General features: G+C 37.7%; 1 protein-coding gene across 9 annotated transcripts in view; it reads left to right on the top strand.

Moving 5' to 3' along the window:
- EML4 (EMAP like 4) overlaps positions 1-23,270 on the top strand; it is a 159,374-nt gene that overhangs the window by 128,080 nt on the left and 8,024 nt on the right. For all 9 annotated transcript variants that reach the window (XM_025994299.2, XM_072767215.1, XM_025994301.2 and 6 more), the window contains 2 exons: positions 13,009-13,097; positions 14,417-14,514. In XM_025994299.2, coding sequence (XP_025850084.1) covers positions 13,009-13,097; positions 14,417-14,514 — 187 coding nt within the window. The remainder of the gene's footprint in view (positions 1-13,008; positions 13,098-14,416; positions 14,515-23,270) is intronic.

Genomic DNA, 23,270 nt, shown 5'->3' with positions numbered 1-23,270 from the left:
ACTTAATTTCTCTATTAAAGAGGCAGAAGAAAAATATGAAGTACATTTTCAAAAGTTAAACCCTAGAAAATGTGGAATGCTGATTTCTAATGAGGTAAAACTATTGTGAACACACTTACATATAAACAGTTTATGTAACAGATATTTCAAATCAGCCAGTTCATTTAATTCTAAATTTAGTTATTTGGATTTTTTTATAGCAGGTTTTCCCCTTTGGTTGTTGGATACAAATTAATACCTCTAGAAGGTCAAAACATTCAGATTCCTTCTCCTATACAGCACTACAAAATCTAGAATCATGGGGTGCCTGGGGGCTCAGTCAGTTAAGCATCTGACTCTGATCTCAGGTCAGGTCTTGATCTCAGGGTCGAGAGTTCAAGCCCTGTTTTGGACTCCACACTGGTCATGGAACCTACTTTTAAAAAGAATCATGGAAAAACAGGTCTCTGGTGATAAACTTTGAAACACGGATATGTAATTAGAGATGCTATTTGTTTCTGTTTTGTTTTAAGAGATGCTATTTGATTCTGAAAGAATTGTATTTTAGATTAGGCTGATAAGGAGGGAGAGTGAATGGTGAACACTTGCAAACATAGATGGTTTTACTATCTCAGATTTCTCCAAAATGCATGTTGGTATTAGATTATTACTTCACCTTAGACAAGTGTATGGCAGGTCACTTTGTAGGATTTGAAGGAAACTATTTTCTATTTTACAAAAAAAGTGTTAAGCACATTAAAAACAAACTGAACTGTAGTACTAAACTCATTTCCAGAAAACTACAGAGTTCTGATTTTTGGGCCCAAAACAAATATCACAAATGCTGAAGTGAAGACCTTGTACCAAATTATTTTTATGTATTTAAATTTTCACAAGAGTGCAACAAAATATTCATTTATCTCCAATGCACAGACAGAAAACCAAGACCCATAGAGCTTTTTTCACTTGTGATTGAACTAGGATTTGAACTCAGATTCTGTATGGTTCCAAAGCTGATTGCTTTCCACTACTCCATGAATATTCTTTGACATGTGCTTACGGTGCTGGTGTATTACTTAGAAATATAAGGAAAGTTTCCCTTTGAAGATTAAATCACTGGCTTTGACGTACTTTAGAAAAATTTACTATATATACAAAGGAATTAAACACTGAATGAAGTGCAAGGACTAGAGGGATTTGAATCATTAAAACACATTGCTTCATTTGATGAATGGAGCCGTGTGTGTGTGTGTGTGTACACTCTGTAGAGCCTTAATTTTTAAGGAGAAACTGATCTGATATAAATTCACTGAAGTTACTCTCTAAGATTTATGTAGCTGCATAGTCATGAATAAGCTTGAAAATGAAAAGTCACTCACTTAATTTACATGACTTAAACTAAAGCCAGTTTCCTCTTGGAGTTGTGAGTGACTGGCTCACAGGTTAAACATCTGCCTTAGGCTCAAGTCATGTTCCCAGCCAGTGTCCTAGCATCCAGCCCCACATCAGGCTCCCTGCTTAGCAAGGAGCCTGCTTCTCCCTCTCCCTGTTTATGCATACACTTTCTCTTTGAAATAACAAAAACTTTTACAAGGTGTTTCCTTTTTTTTTTTTTTTAATTAGAGTGATGTGATAACTAAATAAAAAGTGGACATTATTTAGAACCTAGGGGAGATATAGTTATCCACGTTCTGTCCATGGAGATATAGTTAACCATTATTCCTGTCTTTGGTTTCACATCTGGTAGATTCTGTTGATTCTTGGAGAACTTCCATTTATTTTTATTTTTTATATAGGTCTCTGAATACCTGGTTGTTGTATCTAAAACTGAAAATTCCTCAGTGTAGCCATTAAGATTATTATCACTAATCCCTCAGCCTAAAAAAAAGTCTCACTTTGGACAAGAAATTTTTTTTAATATAATACAGCACATGAATGTCCAAATTGTGCAGTATCCAAAAAAGGTGACTAGCAAAATGTTTAAAGATCCTTTCATTTCCAAATCTAGAAATTTACTTCTTGGAATTAAAAGTAAGCACACACACACACACAAAGTAGTAGTAAGCACAAGTGTGGGTTAATTATCACAGTAATAAATAAAACTGTCACTTAAAATAATGTATTCTGGGGATCCCTGGGTGGCTTAGCGGTTTGGCACATGCCTTCCACCCAGGTAGTAATCCTGGAGTCCTGGGATCGAATCCCACATCGGGCTCCCTGCATGGAGCCTGCTTCTCCCTCTGCGTGTCTGTCTGTCTCTCTCTCTCTTTCTCTCTCTCTCCCCCCCCCGCCCCCTGTCTCTCATGAATAAATAAATAAAATCTTTTTAAAAATAAAATAAAATAATGTATTCCTGTTAAACATTTCTAAGGGGAAAAAAATGTGTAGTCCTAAATGGACATAGTTCTTACTTGACATGCTGATCCTCACATAATAAAGGATTTTTTTTTTAAGATTTTTTTTATTTATTCATGAGAGACCCACAGGGAGAGGCAGAGAGACACAGGCAGAGGGAGAAGCAGAAGGCCCGATGTGGAACCTGATCCCAGGACCAGGACCAAACCCTGAGCCAAAGACAGACGCCCAACTGCCTAGCCATCCGCCTAGCCATCCGCCTAGCCATCCAGGCGTCCCAAAGGATTCTTTTTTAAAATAGCTTTATTAAGATATATATCATAAAAGTTATCCATTTAAAGTATACAATTCAGTAGTTTTTAGTAAGATCACAAGCTATTTTGAGAACATTTTCATTATCCCAGAAAGAAACCCTGTACTCACTGGCAGTCAATCTTCTTTTCCTCACCCACTTCCCCGAGCCCTAGGCAACTAGTCTTCCTGTTTCTATAGGTTTGTCTATTCTGGAGATTTTATATAAGTAGAATCCTACAATATGTGGTCTTTTGTAACTAGTTTCTTTCACCTAACATTCATATACAAATTTTTGTATGGACATGTTTTCAGCTCTGCTGAGCATATACCAAGGAAGACTTGCTGGGTCATGTGATAACCAAATTATTTTCCACAATAGCTACATCATTTTACACTTCCACCAGCAAAGTATAAGGGACCAAATTTCCCCACATATTCACCAACACTTGTCTATATTTTGAGTATAGCCATCTTAGTGGATGTGAAATGCTTTTTCTTTGTGGCTTTGACTTGAATTCCCCTGTTGGCTAATGATATTGAGTTACCTTTTTTATGCACTTATTGGCCACTTGGATAGCCTTTTTAGGAAATGTCTATTCAAATCCTATGCCTGTCTTTTAATTGCTTTGTCTTTTTATTAAGTTGCAAGGATTCTTCATATATTATCTGGATGTGTAGTAACTTACACAAAAGATTTGCAGATATTTTCTCCTATTCCAAAGGTTGTCTTTTCACTTTCTTGACAGTAACATTTGTGACAAGAAATTTCAAAGTTTTATATAGTCCAGTTTATCTACTCTTCCTCTTGTCTCTTGATCATAAGGATTTACTCTTGTGTTTTCTCCTGAGAATTTTATAGTTTTAACTCTTACCTTTGGGTCTCTTGATTCATTTTGAGTTAATCTTTGTATATGGTATGAGGTAGATACTCAACTTCATTCTTTTGCATGTGGATATACAGTTGTTAAAACACCATCTCCCCCACTGAATGATATTGATACCCTTGCTGAAAATCAGTTGACCAAAAATGTATTGGTTTCTGTCTGGACTCTGCAATACTATTCCATTGATTTATATATGTCCATCCTTGTGGCAGTATCACAACCTTGATTATTGTAGCTTTGTGGTAAGTTTTGAAATTGGGAAGTGTGAATCCTCTAACCTCCAACTTTCTTCTTTTTTGAGGTTGTTTTGGCTATTCACGATCCTTTGAATTTCCACATGAATTTTAAAATCAATTTTGTCAATTTCTATAAAGAGGCCAGTTGGCATTTTGAATAGGGATTTTTTTTTAGTAGATCAATTTGGAGAATGTAAGTATGTTAACAGTATTAAAGTCTTTCAGTTTGTGAACAGATGTTTTTCCATTTATTCAGATCTTCCAATTCTTTCAAATTTTAAGTTTTTATTTAAATTCCAATTGGTTAACATACAGTGTAATATTAGTTTTAGGTATACAATTTAGTGATTCAGCACTTCCATACACCCTGCTCATCACAAGTGCACTCCTTAATTCCAACCACCTATTTAGCTCATCCCCCCACTCACCTTCCCTCTGGAAACCATCGATTTGTTCTCTATAGTTTCTTGGTGTACCCCTCTCTTTTTTTCCCCCTTTGCTCATTTGTTTTGTGTTTTATTTTTTTAAAAAATATTGTTATTTATTTATTTGAGAGAGCACAAGGAGAGGAAGAGGGAGAAGCAGACTCTCTGCTGAGCAGAAGCCCAATGTGGGGCTCAATCCTAGAACCCCAGAATCGTGATCTGAGCCAAAGGCATATGTTTAACCAACTGATTAAAAACGGGTGCCCATTTTGTGTTTTTTTTTTTTTAAAGATTATTTATTTATTTGAGAGAGAGAGAAAGAGGGCGTGTGCACATGTATAAACCAGGGAAGGGGCAGAGGGAGAAGGAGAATCCCAAGCAGCCTCCCCACTGAGCACAGAGTCCCACGTGGGGCTGATGTTATGACCCCAAGATGATCATGACCTGAGCAAAGATTCAGAGTCAGATGCTTAACCAACTGAGCCATCAAGATGCCCCTGTTTTGTTTTTTAAATTCCACATGAGTGAAATCATAAGGTATTTATCTTTCTTTGATTGACATATTTTACCTTAGCATAACAATCTCTAGCTCCACTTGTGTTGTTGCAAAATGACAAGATTTCATTCTTTTTATGGCTAAGCAATATTCCATTGTGTATATCAACCACATCTTTATCCATTTATCAGTCAATGGACACTTGGGCTGTTCTGTAATTTGGCTATTGTAGATAATGTTGCTGTGAATATTAGAGTGTGTGTATCCCTTTGAGTTAATATTTTTGTATTCTTTGGGTAAATACCTGGTAGTGCAATTGCTGGATCATAGGGTAGTGCTGTTATTAAATCTTTGAAGAATCTCTATACTATAGTTTTCTAAAGTAGCTGTACCAGTTTGCATTCCCACCAACAGCATAAGAAAGTTTTTCTTTCCCCACATCCTTACCAACACCTGTTCTTCTGTTGTTGACTTTAGCCATTCTGTTCTGACAGGTGTAAAATGATATCTCATTGTAGTTTGTTTTTTTCTTTTTTCTCGTTGTAGTTTTGATTTGTATTTGCCAAATGATCAGTGGTGTTGAGCATCTTTTCATGTATCTGTTGACCATATATATATCATCTTTGGAAAGATTTCTGCCCATATTTAACTGGATTATTCATTTTGGGGGGGGAGTTAAGTTTTGTCAGTTATCTATAGATTTTGGATACTAACCCTTAATCATAGATGTCATTTGCAAATATCTTCTCACATTCCATAGGTTGCCTTTTAGTTTTGTTGGTTATTTCCTTTGCTTTGCAGAAGCTTTTTATTTGGATGAAGTCCCAATAGTTTATTTTTGCCTTTGTTTCCCTTGCCTCAGGAGACACATCTAGAAAGAAATTGTTACAGCTAATGTCAAAAAGGTTACTGCCTGTGTTCTCCTCTAGGATTTTTCTGGTTTCAGGTCTCATATTTAGCTCTTTAATCCATTTTTAAATAATTTTTGCTTTTGATGTAAGAAAGTGGCTCCATTTCATTATGTTGCATGCGGCTGTCCAGTTTTCCCAACATCATTTGTTGAAGAGACTCTTTCCCATTGGATAGCCTTTCCTGCTTTGTTAAGGATTAATCAGCCAGAGTGTTGTAGGTTTATTTCTGGGTTTTCTGTTCTAGTTCCATTGATCTATATGTGTTTTTTGCCAGTACCATACCGTTTTGATGACAACAGCTTTGTAATACAACTTGAAGTCCAGAATTGTGATGCCTCCAGCTTTGCTTTTCTTTTTCAAGATGTTTTTAGTTTTTAGGGTACCGATTTGCACATTTGTTAAATTTGTACCTAAGTATTTTATTCTCCTGATGCCATTTTAAATGAGAAAACAATTTCATTTTCAGAATATTTATTGTTGGTGTATGTAAATACAACTACTTCTCATCTTTTGATCTCGTATCCTGCAACTTTGCTAAACTCATTTCTTCTAATAGTTTTTTAGTGGACTCCTTAGGATTTTCTATAGGCAAGACCATGTAATTAATCTACAAATTGTTTTTCTTTCCAATCTGAATCCTTTTTTTTGTTGCTGTTCTTGTCTAATTGTCCTAAGTAGGAGAATCTCCAGTACAATATTGAATAGAAGCGGCAAGGGTGGTCATCCTTCTCTTGTTCTCTTAGAAGGAAAGCCTTTCACCACTAAGTATAATGTTTGTTGTGGCTTTTTCATAGATGCCACCTGTCATGTTGAAGAATTTTCCTTCTGTTCTTAGTTTGTTGAATAGAAGGGTTTTGGATTTTGTCAAATACCATGTTTTTGTCATTTATTAGTACAGAGTACTATATTATTTTTAAGATGTTAACCGTGTGTTCTTGAGGTAAATCCCACTTGGTCATGGTATTTAATTCTTTTTATTTGTTGCGGGCTTCAGTTCATATTTTTTTATTAAGATTTTTACCTCTATATTCATAAAGGATATTGGTCTGTAGTCTTCTTGTGATGCCTTTGTCTGGTTTTGGTATTAGGATAATAAGCTTATAAAGGAATAAATATCAGTACATATTATAATTATTAATCATTAGTTACCAAAATCTTAGATCTGTCAAACCAAAACCATTTAATTAATAAATTACAATGAGGCACCCCACACATGATTTTTGAAGATAACATTCTCTCTTTTTTTTAATTATTATTGAAGCACAATTAACATATGGTGTTATATCAGTTTTAGGTGTACAGTATGATTCAACAATTATGTACATTACTCACCGCTCATCAAGATAAGTGTACACTTGATCTTCTTTATCAATTTCATCCCACCTCTCTGGAAAACACCAGTTCTCTGTATTTAAGAGCCTATTTATTTGTCTCTTTTTCTTTTTGTTTCTTAAATTCCATATAAGTGAACTCATGGTATTTGTCTTTTTCTGATTGACTTACTTTACTTAGCATTATATCCTCTATGTCCATCCATGTTGTTGCAAATAGTAAGATCTCCTTTTTTTGTGGCAGATTAGTATTCCATTGTATATTTACTGCATTGTCTCATTTTTTTGAAATTAGGGCTTCTTGTTGGAATTTAAAGTTTTTCATAAAGCTAACTTGGCCCATGGGTACTCCTGAGCTCATTTCCCATTGTACACCATGTCTTTTGTGTATAAACCTGAACTATTATTAATTTGAAAGCTTATAATCTCTGAGTTATTAAAAATACATTCTGCTTCATTTTTCCAAGATACCAATTGATCATCCTTCCCCTTCCTATTTTGTGAAACTGATTTCTCAAAAGACACCTAACCTATATACCAGACCTCAGAGGAACCACAGATAAATTTACCATCCCATCAGGATGTCAGGTCTATATCAACTCAGACAGAATTCTCCAAGCAGGGCAGCCCCAGTGGCTCAGTGGTTTAGTGCCACCTTCAGTCCAGGGTGTGATCCCGAAGACCCGGGATCGAGTCCCACGTCGGGCTCCCTGCATGGAGCCTGCTTCTCCCTCTGCCTGTGTCTCTGCCTCTCTGTGTGTGTGTGTCTCTATAAATAAATAAAAACAAAATCTTAAAAAAAAAAAAAAAAAGAATTCTCCAAGCAGTTTACACAGTTTACAGAACTTTGGTCTTGGTTGGACCCAGTTCTATTTCCAAATCAACAGTTTTTGCTATAGTCATTTTATAGGCTGATAAATGGAGATAAGACACCCAAATTAGAGAAATTAATAGACCTGAAGTGTGATGACAAGAAGAATAAAAAGCAAGGAATAAAGTTGGAAATTGTTTCAAAGAAAGAAATACATAAAATTGAGTTAGTATTTAGGACATACTATATATAACATATATGGATGAGAAGAGGAGTGGGCAGACCAAGAGAAACGATTTCATGAAGATCCCAAAGTTTCTGGTCTATAGTGATACTGACAGCTTTGACAGGGCAGCAGGCTGGGAAGGGAGCTTGGTGAGTGGGTTGGTAAAGAATTTAATTGTTGACATGAAATCACAAAATCCTAGACCCGGAGAGATTTAAGTGATCTGGCTCAGCTCCTCAATATTGATGGTGACCGTCACTTTGGCAAGCCAGCAATGTAGTTAAAGTACTGTTGACTGTAAAGTTCTGAGTATAAGAAATGCTCCTGCTGTTCAAAAGGGGTGATAATCAAAAACATATTAGCATTAGCTGAGACTTTTCTTTGACATAATTAAAAGAGAAAGCTTCTAATTAGAAAAAAAAAATAGCTTTTTCCATCTATAATTTGGTGTTAACTTGGCCCACGGATATTCTGAGCTCATTTTCTATTGTGCATAATGTCTTTGAACTCCATCAGCATGAATTTCCTTGAGTTCTGCCTTGTTGTAAGTCCAGTTGCTTATTGAGTTCCAGCAACTTGTAAAGCACTGAACTAGATGCAGTGGGTAGCACAAAGAAATATGAGACCTGGTCCAAACCCCAAGTAGATTATAGCCTAATTAGATAATACATGAAGAGATAAAGAACATAACCTATTAATAATGTAATATTGCTTGGATAAACAGGCATTGATGCTTAAAGATCAGCAGAGAAATTACAGTGAGCCTTAGTGGTCAGAGAATACTTCACAGAGGAGGGATTGGTCCTGCCTTGAAGTTCTTGGATCTTGAAGAAGCAGTGAAGAGTGAGGAGCTCATGTTAAGCGGGAAAAATGGATTGAGCAAATGTGGGAAACTATGAGCTAACTGGATTAGCACATTCCTAAATTCTTCTTGATACCTAAACAGTGGAATCCAAATTTGTTAGCTTGGCCTTTAAAGTTCATTAAGTGGTAAAGCTTTCCTTCACCACTCCAACCAGAGTGGTCAAGTTATCCTTTATATACATGCCAACCCTTTTTGTAGTTTCTTATCTACTGCTCTCTGCCTCTTTATTTCTTACCACATTTGACATAATGAAATCCTAGATCACCCATCTCCTCTGTGAGTACTCCTCACTCTGAGACTTTGTAATCCTTGTAACTTGTATAATTCATATTACACTGAACTGTTTACCACTGTGAATTCATTCTGTCTCCCCAGTTAGATTATAAACTATTCTGCCTCCTTTGCTATCCCTTTTTCTCTGGATCCTTAAATATTAATGTATCTCAAAGACATAGAAAACACTTTGTGTGGAATCATACCCTTCCCCTGTGTGTTATTAGTGAAAAGCACAAGGGCCAGAAGCTCTATCAATTAACTAGTTGGTTGATGACTGGTCAGATGTTTTGAAATGAGAACACTTCATTGTTTTTATTTGTAAAATAAAAGGGTTGAATTAGACTCTCTTCCTCCTGTTTTGACTTTACATTTTTCTAATAAAAATCATTCCTATTCTTATAAGTAAAAGATGGGGGGACAGCACAGGAAAGGTGAGAGGGTTACAAATCTACCACCAAGAGGACACACTATATATTTTGATGAATATTTTTTTAACTCATAAATATGTTCATTTAGGGACTTTAAGCTAGAACACTCTCCAATTTTAAAATCTTGATTCTTTTCTTGCCACTAAAGAAATCAATATTGTGTCTTTCTAGAAAGTCAAGAAAAGGGGTGCCTGGTTGGCTCAGTTGGTTAAGCATCTGCCTTCAGTTCAGCTCATGGTCCCAGGGTCCTGGCACTAAGTCCCAAGTCGGGTTCCCTGCTCAGTGGGGAAACTGCTTTTCCCTCCACCCTTCCCCCTTGCTTGTGATCTCTCTCATGCTCTCTCTCAAATAAATAAAATCTTATAAAAAAGAAGTCAAGATAAATGATAGTGCTATGCTTAGATACTTGACCCACAAGTCAGAGCAATTTAAATATATCACCAGGGAACCTCCAGTGGCTCAATGGTTTGGTGCTGCCTTCGGCCCAGGGCGTGATCCTGGGATCGAGTCCCACGTCAAGCTCCCTGCATGGAGCCTGCTTCTCCCTCTGCCTCTGCCTGTGTCTGTGCCTCTCGCTCTCTGTGTCTCTCATGAATAAATAAAATCTTTAAAAAATTTAAAAATCAATCAGTCAATCACCAAAGATTTCCCATTTGTGATACTGAGCAATTATATTTAGAAGGATGCATCAGGTCCTTTAGGTCATATAAAGCCTGATAATAATTCCAAATTATCTTAAAGCAGAAGCTTGTGTTCTAGTTTATATACTCTGTACTGGAATAAGAAGGGGATCCCTGGGTGGCTCAGCGGTTTAGCGCCTGCCTTTGGCCCAGGGCGTGATTCTGGAGTCCCTGGATCAAGTCCCACATCGGGCTTCCTGCATGAAGCCTGCTTCTCCCTCTGCCTGTGTCTTTGCCTCTCTTTCTCTCTGTCTTTCATGAATAAATAAATAAAATATTAAGTAAATAAATACATGAATAAGTAATGGTAATTATTCAGATGCCAAAGAAAGTATAATAAAGTTTCCATAAACTCATTAAAAACCTGAAATCTTTTAAACAAAACAAAACAAAAAAAACCCTTGAAACCTGATACCTGCAGAGTGGCATTGTCTCTCATTGTTCTTTAGGTCTGTCTGATGAGTCTGAGTTGAATATTTTGTGCCCTTACTCTGAAAAGGCAATTCACTTGGCATCAGCTTTGGCATTTCTTGGCTCAGAGGAGTTTCACAATGGTAGCCATAAAAATTGATTAATCTACATTCTCAAAAGAAACCTATAATCTGTGGGTACTGTACAGCTGTAGTAAAGTAACACACCTGTTGGAATGGAAGTGACCACTAAACATAGAGCATAGAGCTTCAGGGTGCCACTTTCTGACTCTTGGCTTTAATTCAGGTATTCACAAATAGAAGCTATTTCTTTTACCAACGTAGAAGACAGAATTTATGAATTAGGCTAGCTACCTAGACATTTCAACCCTTAGCTCACAAGTGACTAAAATTCACGCATGAGCATTTTTCATTAGAGAGGGATTTCACTGATGGGTAAGAGCTGGTGTCTTTCATTCTTTCACCTTCTGCCTTGCATGCACTAAGGCATGTTGAGCAACATCACTAAACATTTTTTTAAGTTCTTTCTTGTGGGGATCCCTGGGTGGTGCAGCGGTTTGGCGCCTGCCTTTGGCCCAGGGCGCGATCCTGGAGACCCGGGATCGAATCCCACATCAGGCTCCCGGTGCATGGAGCCTGCTTCTCCCTCCGCCTGTGTCTCTGCCTCTCTCTCTCTCTCTCTCTCTCTCTCTGTGACTATCATAAATTTAAAAAAAAAAAAAAAAAATAAGTTCTTTCTTGTCATTTTCTCCCACCTAACTAGTATTTCTTTTAGGCTTAAATGGAAATGATCTCTTTCCAGGTATTAGTTTTGAAGCTTCAAAATTACAAGGAACTGTCCTTATGATTTCTATATTGGCTTCTTTTAGTGGTGGATTTTTCCCCCATCTTAAAAACAAGACTTGCTAGTCTTGTTCCATTCTCTCCACACCAAATAGTTCTTCCTACACACTACAGTATTAAATAATTATTCCTAAAACTTGGCTTTTGTCATTTTCAAGACTTACTTTATATTTGTTTATTCAAGACTTACTTTATATTTGTTTATTCATTCTCCAAATATTTATTTAGTGACTGATTTGAGCCAGGCAATGCACAACTCTAAAGCCCTCCAAGCAGCTGTGTATGTGATTTATACCCTGCATTCCTCTCACTTACCCAGTCTCTAATTGCCAACATTTGCTTTATACTCTTTTTTTTTTTAAGATTTTATTTATTTATTCATGAGAGACACAGAGAAAGAGAGAGAGAGGCAGAGACACAGGCAGAGGGAGAAGCAGGCTCCATGCAGGGAGCCCAACGTGGGACTTGATCCTGGGTCTCCAAGATCACGCCCTGGGCCGAAGGCAGGTGCTAAACCACTGAGCCACTCGGGCTGCCCTATACCTCATATTTTGCTGTGCTTTTCTGAAGCACCATCTCCCTGCCTTCAAGTGCCCTTTTAAAAAAATTTATTTATTTTAGAGAGAGCGAGTGAGCACAGTTGGAGGGTACAGAGGGAGAAGAATAGAGTTAAGCAGACTCCACATGGAGCAGGGAGCCCAGTATGTGGGGCTCCGTCTTACCACCCTGAGAGATCAGGACCTGAGCTGAAACCAAGAGTCTTGAGGCTTAACCAACTGATCCACCTGGGCATCCCTTCAAGTGCTCTTATTAAAAGATTTGAAAAGTTGTTTATTATATAGTTGAGTTTAACCATTATTTTACCTCTCAAAAGCTTTTACATTTTGACTTTACCTGTTAATGTGAACAAAAAACTATCTTTGAAAGAATTCAGAGCTGTGTGCACATGCGGAGTTATTTGGAGAGGCAGAGCGCCCCCTGCTGCTTCCTTTGAAATCAGTCCAAAAGAAGGGCCCTCTGCCTTCCCCTCCCACCTTCATACTGTCTGTGCTCCTTCCCATTTCCATAGCTGTGCAGCTGTCACTCCTCCTGCCGCTGAACCACCTGTACCTCTTTCCCTCTGTGTTCAGCCCGACCTGTTCTCTACCCTTCCAGAAAGTTATTCTGTGTCTTCTATCATTCATTTCCCTTCTCTGAGTTCCTCTTGGTCTTTGTTTCAGTTAGCTCATTTCTTTTTTCCCATCTCTAGTTTAATCTTCAAGAACACTGATCCTATCATCTTAACTTTCTGTTTAAATGGTACTTAGCAAAGAGATACAGTTGGCGTTGAGTACCTAAAACAGAAATGAGAACATGCCTAGGCACATATACTTAAATTGTATTTACCAGCATTTTGCAAAATGAACTTATTCTTCAATGGAAGATGGAAACATGTCATATTAAAGGGCATTATTAAAATTTGTTAAAAGGGAGAAAAAGCAATTCTTTTTTTAAGTGCTAATATCTGAAGAAAACCTTGATTTTTACTTCTTAACAGGTGGTTTGTTCTGGATGCGGAAACCAGAGATCTAGTTTCTATCCACACAGATGGGAATGAACAGCTCTCTGTGATGCGCTACTCAGTAGGTAAGAGGATTTACCCCCATTCTGGCTTTTACAGCATTTCTGTCATTGCATATTTTCACTTCCACTAAAGCTAACTACTTTTTTCTCTACTCTCTGAACCTGTTAACTGTTGAATATGTTTCCACCAACATCAGATTAAATTCTGCTGCAGGAAACTGCAAAAGATCTTCTAAAGTTAAACAACATTCTAAATTATCGAGCAAATTTAGAATGAATTGTTACAATTGCACTTGCAGTTGAAAGCAGAATATAGTACAGTCAAATCCCATTTGGGGGGAATTACACATACTTGGAATTTTGGATAGGTATTAAGCTGAATGTTACTTCTATTTAACAATCTTTTTTTATATGTAAGAAAACATAAATTATAGTAATATTCAAAATACATTATAGGCTGTTCAAGTTCTTTAAAATCTAGTTGCATTGTTACTGGCTACATAGTAATGATTTTGTTAATGAGATAAAATAGCCACTTACAAGAATTTGATAAATTCGTTTAGCCCTGTTTGAATAATTCTTTATGCTTTATTCAGAATGTTAATTATGTTTCCATAATATTCTGATTTCCCCTTTCCCATAATCAACATGGTTTTGATTCATATCCTCCTTATGAGTTAGTGTAACATTTGCCTCTATTTGAAAATATATTACAGTAATAGTTGGATTGGTGTGGGATCCAAAGGATCTTTTTGATTGCTTCCAAGTTGTTTCAAAGGAAGCACAGAATACTATTCTTTGAGTTGAACATGGAAGGAAAAGTATTTGCTTTACACTATAAGCCCGGCAAGTTATCTTAAAGCAGGAAAAGTTTTCTGTTTGGTTTGGCTTTTTTAGTGCTGTACTAGCAAATTACTACAGACATAGCAATTAAAATCCAAAGATCAGTTGGACTTTATTGACCATCTGTTATATGGTAAGAATAATAGAAGAGACCATAAAAGAAGAGAACATAGTCCCTTCCCAAGTTGGAGAGGTCATATGTGCTCAGCCAAAATGAGCAGTTGTACACTTAGCCTATGAGTACTATGTACTTAGACCCATAAGAGCAGGTTAACTTCCCTGGAGCCAGTTTGTAGCTAACTAAAAGAAGATGAGCCTCAAGTCCAAGGCCTAGGAGTATCTCCAAAAAATGACTGTACTAGATGGCCATGTTTTTCAAGTGTGCTTAGTGATAGAAGGATTCATTCATCCAATACCAAATAATAGTTAAATTGTTGAGATTTTCAAAAGTTATAAAATACTCAGTACAGGTCCAATAAAATAGCAGCAAATCTGTCAACACATTTCTCTAGTTAACAGTTTTTCCTGTCTCATTCTAGATGGTACCCTCCTGGCTGTAGGATCTCATGACAACTTTATTTACCTCTATGTAGTCTCAGAAAATGGAAGAAAATATAGCAGACATGGAAAGTGCACTGTAAGTAGTTGAAGTAAAATTAAGCTATAAAAGTGTTGGAAAATTTTACTTGAGATAAAATGTTAAATGTTTACATTGACGTATCCATTATTTTCTATCCTTAACTGCTTTAATCTCTTTGAAAACAGATTACTTAATAGCAGAATATTGCAATTCTCTTTGTGCTTTAGAAATGTTTCTTCTTCTTATGGGAATTTAATACCTGTCGCTTTCTGACTAGATATAAGGCAGTTTCTAAAGCTATTTCCAAGGGAAACCCTTAGAATAACACTTTTTGAAAATGGAGTGAGTCAGAAATAAAAGGGTATCTCACTTTTAAACCAGTGTCCCACATTCCTGTCCACCCCCAACATCCTGTAATTTCCTTTATCACCTGTTACCACTAAAAGTAAAGTAATTTATATGGAGATCTGTCTGCATTAAGAGAGTTATTAGCAGAGACATACTTCCTTCAATTCCTCCACATTATCATTGTAAGGTAAAGGCTCAATTCAGTTCTGTAGACATTCTGAGTACTTATCCTATGGCAGGGATTCTCTAACTCAAGAAACATTCTAGATACCAGGAATATATGTAAGATTTATCCCTTGTCCTTAAAAAATATACATTTGAGCTGACGGCAGGACAAAAAAGGCAGGCTCTATGTATACAGCATCATGGTTGAAAGCACACACTTGGGATCAGACTACTTGGATTTAAATCCTTATTTCACCACTTACAACCTAGTGTGACCTTGGGCAAGTTACTTAAACTTTCTATTTCAATTTTTTCCTCTGTAAAATGAGGATAATAGCAGTTTCTGCTTTACTGGATTAAAGTAAATTAATGTATATAAAATACTTCTAATCATGCCTGGGAAATAATAGGTCCTCAAAATGTGTTAACTATTATTTTTATAGAAAAAGGTATCTCGGTGTGTATGTTAGGAAGTGATTAGGAAATTACTTGACGAATTAATGATTAGTGGTAGCACAGATCACAAAATGGTTTTAGGGGGATAAATAAAAGAATTAGTTTCTAGAAGCGTATACATAAGCAAAACCCAGGCCATTTGCTATTCAAACAAGAAACATACTTACTTTGTGCACTTGCATGTGTGCACGTACTTGGCGTATTTTGTACCATAGGCTAAAACCATCCTATAAACTGGTCTACAAATAACATCAAAGTTTTAGAATTTATCCAAAATAATTTTGCTTTGACAATAATTTTGAATCATTATCCATTAATTTATTGAAATATCTCTTCTAATTGACTTATTATCATAATTCTTGTGATATGGTATAGTACAATAATGCCTCATTATACCACGTGAGCAAATGAAATATTCCACAAAAGGAATTTTCAGGTTACTGAAGTTTACCCTACTAGGCACTAAGTTTTTCTTAATTTTTTACCTCACTCTTTTTGAAAGTATATCAATTAAATTTTAATCTTGTGGAATCAGAAAATTTTACAGGTAGCCTTGTAGTACACACTTGACTCAGCTCTTATGATGTAGAGACTGACTTTCAGAGAAGATAAAAGACTTGTCCTTGGTTGCATCATGACATGGCAAATCCAGGGCCTGAACCCTCTTCTCCTCTTAGTAGAACAGACTTTCCAGTATAATGATAATGCCTCAGGTTTTTCAATATGTATCTCACTGTCCTGTGCTCTTATAGTACAACTGATCCAGAAAGGAAACAACAGTGTGTAACACTGAATAATGAGAATGACCTTGGAAGTGTTGAGAAATAGCAAGTTTATCAATGCATGAGACTTCACCTTCTCCAGTTAGGCAGCTTTTGTCTTTAAAGCATTTGAAAGTATTATTTGGAGATATCCTTAGGAACTGTTAAAGGTGATCATACTGTTTGAGGCTGTAATGAAAGGCTCAGCTACTCTGCTTTTCTAATTATCTTATGTTCTATGCTTTGCTTCCAGCTGTCACTTCTCCTTGCTGTCTGCTTCTACCAGCTGGTCTTACAATTTCATATTAACTGCTTTTATCTTTTGTCTGCTAGGGTATATAAGACAGACAGAACTGAGCTAATGCTGATTTTTGCCACTTATTAGATTGAGACTTTAGACAAGTTCATTAACTTCTCTGAGTCTTATCTTAGTTTTCTTATCTTAAAATTGGACATAATAACAGCTCCTACTATATAGGATTGTTGTGAGATCAGGAATTACTCTCAGAGTTGCAAATACAAATGTTTTCTATTTTATTTCCAATACTTTCCTCTTACTAGTTAATATTTAAGTAACCACCATAGATGCAGAAGTATATTTAGAACTTTAGAAAATGTCTCTCTCGGGCAGCCTGGGTGGCTCAGCGGTTGGGTGCCTGCCTTCGGCCCAAGGTGTGATCCTGGAGACCCAGGATCAAGTCCCACATCCGGCTCCCTGCATGAAGCCTGCTTCTCACTCTGCCTGTGTCTCTGCCTCTCTCTGTGTCTCTCATGAATAAATAAATACAATCTTTAAAAAAAAAAAAAGAAAGAAAATGTCGCTCTCCTAAATTAACCAAGCAGTTGGAGCCTGTCCCTCTTCATGGCATCATTTTATGTGCAAATGTCCGTTGAGATGACTGGTACCCAAGAACACAAAGGAGTGCTTCATGATAAAGGGCAGCTGGCATGCCTCATTAGTGGCATGCTTGACAAGGTTGTTAGAGGCAGAGGCCTTGCTCACAGTCATAAGCTAAGAAACAAAACAAGTTCCATTTTAGAGAAATGGACTTAATTCATGCAGGTTCTCCAGAGCTGTATTCTAACATTCCAGTTTACAAAAGCTATAACTGGTGAGGGACTAAATCCTAGGTTCTTCTGACCCATCAGGTTTTCTCTCTATAAGTAAGCCTCAAGAAGCCAACTCAGAATCAGAATGGTAGTTTATTCATTTAAAATAAAATAAAATATATAGGGGCGCCTAGGTGGCTCAATAAGTTAAGTGCCTGCCTTCAGCTCAGGTCATGATCCCAAGATCATGAGATTGAGACCTGCATCAGGCTCCCTGCTTGGTGGGGAGTGTGCTGCTCCCCCTGCTTGTGCTTGATTGTGTGCATGTGCTCTCACTCTCTGTCAAATAAATAGAATCTTAAAAAAAAAAAAAAAATAGAGGGGCACTGGGGTAGCTCAGTGATTGAGCATCTGCTTTTGGCTCAGGTCATGACGCCAGGGTCCTGGGATCGAGTCCCACATCAGGCTTCCCACTGGGAGCCTGCTTCTCCCTCTACCTATGTCTCTGCTTCTCTCTTTGTCTCTCATGAATAAATAAAATCTTAAATAAATAAATAGGTATATAAATGCCGAGGACATGCATATCCTCCAGTCAATACTTCTCTTTAGGCAAAAACATATCCTCCAGCCAATACTTCTCTTTAGGCAAAAACATGCATGTGAAAACAGAGTATAATCAGGAGGTAAGCCAACTTGGCACCTACATCCCCAGTAGGTCAATAGCTGCCACTGGAACTGGTCTTGGTTCAGGTCCCTCTACCCTAGACTAGGTGGGTGCTATCCAGGTTTGCCTCTGTGACTCATTGCTGACCACCTTACCACCATCCCCACCTGAATAACACTTCTTTGGACAGATTCGTACATGCAGTCAGGTTGTACTCTCTGCTTGCTGGCCTTGTACCAATTTGATTCTTACTTCTTGGCCTTTTTCTGCTTTGACTTATTTTGTATTGATTGTGAAGTGTAGCTTTCTGGGCGAGCTGAGGGATGGAGAGGAAGAGAATGGAGTCATCATCCCTTTATATTGTCTGTGGCAGCCTTTTATTTTCTCTTTTGTGACCTGTCTCTGCCCTCTCACGTCCCATGTTTGCCCCTGGGAGCACACTGTCTTCCTGCTGCCCTTGGGCTTTCTGCATCCCCTCAAGCCTACTTGACCAGATCTGTGGCATTTTCTGCCCTTAATTAGATCCTGTGATTTAGAATGACCTTTTTTTCTTTCTTTCCCATGAAAACATCCATCTTCTTAGTGTTTAGTACATATTAGAAGTGGTTTGACTAAACTGTAGGATTCAGGGGTTCATGGTTGTATCATAAACTGTATAAGCAGTTTGATTTTTGAGAGAGAAAAAGCACACACGTGCATGCATGCAGTCATTGGAGGGAGGGGCAGAGGGAGAGAGAATCTCAAGCAGACTTTGTGCTGAGTGCAGAGTCAGGCTCGATCAAATGACTGAGATCATAACCTGAGCCAAAATCAAGAGTCAGATGCCTGACTGAGCCACCCAGTTGCCCCGAGTGGTTTAATATTGTAACTCCTGCTATAGAAAAGTTTGTAAGAAGGCTTTGGATTGGGTAGCCTGGGTGGCTCAGCAGTTTAGTGCTTGCCTTCCGCTCGGGGCGGGATCCTGGAGACCTGGGATCGTCCCGTATCGGGCTCCCTGCATGGAGCCTACTTCTCCCTCTGCCTGTGTCTCTGCCTCTGTGTGTGTGTGTGTGTGTGTGTGTGTGTGTGTGTCTCGTGAATAAATAAATAAAATCTTTAAAAAAAAAAAAAGCTTTGGATTCAGATAGAAGCTCTTTTCCACTTGACTTCTGCAAAGCCCTAAGGATGGGGCTGGCTGGCCTGGGCTGGTATGGGTATGATTTTCTTTGCTCTGCATATTGGGCTTTTCTTGTAAGATTTAATATGTAAGAAAGATTTAATAGCTAAAAAGAATTTGAAGACTGTCAGTTGGTTATCTGAAATATTCTTGAGTAATAGGAGTTGAGGATTATGAGGTTTTCTAAGTTTTGTTGCTTTCCATAAAGTGTTTCTTTATCTCGGCCTTTCCTGTGCTATTTTGAAAATGTACTGGAAAAGTCCTGTTACTTGTAAATTCCTTTTCTTAAAATGCTACTTTGAAATTACTTCCTGGGGATCCCTGGGTGGCGCAGCGGTTTGGCGCCTGCCTTTGGCCCAGGGCACGATCCTGGAGACCCGGGATCGAATCCCATGTCAGGCTCCTGGTGCATGGAGCCTGCTTCTCCCTCTGCCTATGTCTCTGCCTCTCTCTCTCTCTCTCTGTGTGTGACTATCATAAATAAATAAAAATTAAAAAAAAATAAAAAATAAATAAAAAAAAGAAAGTACTTCCTGCTCATCTTCAGTGTTAGAGAAATGAGTTAAAAGATAAGCATGATTTTTTTTTTTTTAAGATTTATTTATTCCTGATAGACACACAGAGAGAGAGAGAGGCAGAGACACAGGAGGAGGGGTAAGCAGGCCCACGCCAGGAGCCCGATGCGGGACTCATTCAGGCTGCTGGGAGATTTAGAGGTTACAGTGTATGCCCTACACATAGAACATTCTTTGCTCAATGTTGGGTGCCAGCAGCAGCAGCAGCATTAGCATTGTTCTCATTAACTGAAAAAGTAGATGAGTTAACTAGATGAGTTGTACTTAAGGGTGTTTTTCAGCATTTATAATATTGAATCTATGAAAGTTCAAGAGGTTTTCTAATTATGTATAATCATGGATTTTCCTTTAAAGAGTTTAAGTGTTCTGATTGACCTAAAGTTTCTACTCTCCTTGCAGTAGAATTAAGATGATTTTATTCACCTGAGCACCAACATCCTGACTTTCTGTTTGACATCCAATTCCTGTTTCTTTTAACACTGCGAAGGTAGCATAGGAAGTGAAGTATATTGAAGTTGCAGTGATGTACTGTTACAGAGTCTGTTAGGATAGGAAAGAAATGCTAGTAAAAGTAAGTGTTCTTTTTGCCAAGATTTTGGTAATTGAAAATATACATCAAAGAGAATAAAAAAGCCTTGAACTACTTAGAAATCTCCAGGAAACCAATCCATAAAACTAGTCCAATATTTCAGTAAGGTATTAGGATTCAGTGTTACTGTAACAGGATATATTGTATTACTTCAAAAAAATGGAGGGATGTGTTATTTAAGCAGAAGCCATCAGGAACCCAAAATCTTTCTTTATTTTCTATCATTTTCCAGTCATCAGGACCCCCCCCCCTTTTTTTTAATTAGAGCTAGCCACAGAGATAGCACAAATGGTGGAGAGGGAGAAGCAGCGCCCCCACAGAGCAGAGAGCCCAATGATGGGGGGCTGGATCCCACGACCCTGGGATCATGACCTGAGCCAAAGGCAGGCACTTAACTGACTAAAGCCTCCTGGGCACCCCTGGTCATCAGATCCTAGTTCCAGGAGGAAAGGATCAGAGCAAGGGGAAAGGTACTCCTCCCCCTAAGTCCATTCTCTTCAAGTTTCCCTGAAAGCACCACTCAGTGATTTCTGCCACCTGTAGCTGCAGTAGAGGTTGGGAAATCCAGTGTTTCAGCTGGGTACCTAAGGCGAGGGGGTGTGGGGTGCAGAATGTGGCTTGACTAGGCAGCTGACAGTCTGTACTCTAAAGAATAGCTTTCCTTTGGGGTGCCTGGCTGGCTCGGTTGGAAGAGTATGCAACTCTTGATCTCAGGATTGTTGAGTTTGAGCCCCACATGGGGTGTAGAGATTACAATTAATAAAAACATATTTATTTAAAAAAATAACTTTCCCTTGAACCAGCAAAAGTACATCAGAAACATGATTGGGGGGGGGGGGGATCATGTTCACAATAGCAACAAAAACTGTAGATGTTTTGAGAATAAAACTAGCAAGTAGAGCACAGGAAACATGGTTGAAAAAAAGAACTGAAAAAATAAGAGACATAGAAATACAAAGAAATGATAAAAATACCTGTTTTCTACAAATTACTCTGTAAATTTTATAGTCTTAAACTTTCAGCATTGATAAAATGGTTCTAAAGTTCATCTGAAATTTTCCACATAACTACAAAACTATCACAGTTGGGCAGAGATAGGCAGATAGACTACTTGAACAGAAAAAAGGATCCAGAAACATTTCAGTTTATATAGAAATCTACTAGATAATAAGAGGTATTTGAAATGAGTAGAGTAAGAATGGACTGTTCTCTGCCTGCGTTTTCCAGCACCACAGCTACTAATCACAACTTTCTGTTCATTAAATTATATACAATCCCATTCCCTGGGAGCACTAGCTACATTTCAAGTACTCAGAAGCCACAGCTGGCTCACTGCTGCTGCACTGAACTGTGTATGTGGACAACACTTTCATTACTGCAGAAAGTTCCATTGGATAGCACTTTCCTAGATGGTGATGGAGGGTCACACCTGAATACCTTCTTAGGGAAAAGCTTAGATTCCTAACTCTAGGCCTTGCTACTTTTTAAAAAAACTCTTCATGTAATTTTAATATATAACCAGGGCTGCAACCACTGATGAAGATGATCCTTCAGTTGACAAAGATTTAGCTAAAATATTTTATTTTTTTTCAGAGTAGTTTCTTTTGGGCTCCATTACTTGTGATTATTACTATGATTATTTCATAGCAGTAATGAAAGTGTCAGCTTAGAGTACTTTACTGTTTCTTTTCAAGGAAGTATACTAGATTTTGTTCCCAACTGTGTCTGTGCCCTTGGGATAGTGTTTGGAGGCTACCCCCGCCAAGCTATGCATGTACCTTCTGTTGCCTGTGAGTTGGATAGGGCAAGGACGTATCTGGGAAGGTAACATTATAGACCCCCAAATAGTTACATTTAATCTTCTCTTTGCCTCCTACCCATAGGAGGGGGAAAAATACTCACTTTGGTTTTCTGGTATGAATTGATAACTTCCACAAGGTCTTTTCTATATTTGAGTACTTTTGTTACTCAGGAGTTCTTTGTGAGAATACTTATACTGATTTACCTTCTAAATATGTTCTGTGTCCCATATAGATGAAACTACATGAATATTATATATACATTGCTTCTAATGCTCCTCTTCTTTTTAAGATTTTATTTGAGAGAAAGGGAGAGAGAGAGAACATGCACACGAGTGGAAGGGAGGGGTAGAAGAAGAAGCAAGCAGACTCCCTGCTGAGCAGGGAGCCTGATGTGGGACTTGATCCCAGGACCCTGGGATCCTGACCTGAGCTTAAGGGAGATGCTTAATCAACTAAGCCACCCAGGGGCCCAGTGCTCTTCTAAATGATATTATTAAAGCCTTTTCACAACAATCCAGGTGATATTTTTAAATACTTCTACATTAGTGTGAATGCTTCCTGGAGGACTGCATTTTGCCTGTCTAATCTGGCAAAATCCTTCATGCATTTAGCCAGCAGTTCTCTTATCTGAGAGGCATGGCTGCTCCTGACGCCAGAGCCAGACATCATCAGACTCCTATACACCATGAAAAGTTTTTGTGTAAACCTTACGCCCCTGCCAAATTCAGAAAATACCCAGTAACCACATATATCTTTCTGGTTTTGAAACTTGATTTCTTGTGAAGTTGGTAGGTCTCCATTGTGCCTAGAAAGTGATCTCCAACCTGTTTTCCAGTATACCTCCTAATCTCTGCTGATTTCAGGAGCTTCACAGTGCTCAAATTCATAGCATTTAAATTTATTTAAAGATATAAATATATTCGACATACAGCACCATGGGGGAGATCATAGCTCCGGACAGGTGTTGTTAAACTTCAAAGGTACTGGAATAATACTTTGTATGAATCATTAAAAACCCTACTTGAGTACTTTGAATTTTTTAATTTTAATTTTAATCATGTGCAGAAAGCTAGTAATTCAAAAAGTACAATAGAAATTAAATCTTTACCACAGACTGTAGGAATTAAAAGTGCTTTTGAGTCTCCATTGACTATGGTAAATCATTAAGACTGTGTGTGATTTATCTTAGAAATCATCAAATGCTTATATAGGAAGTCAGCAGAATACAGCATTTAGTAGTTTTTAGT

This window comes from Vulpes vulpes, chromosome 8, assembly GCF_048418805.1.
Source record: "Vulpes vulpes isolate BD-2025 chromosome 8, VulVul3, whole genome shotgun sequence".
Lineage (NCBI taxonomy): Eukaryota > Metazoa > Chordata > Mammalia > Carnivora > Canidae > Vulpes > Vulpes vulpes.
The sequence above is the reverse complement of the archived record's forward strand: the minus strand, read 5'-3'. Positions and strand labels throughout refer to the sequence as shown.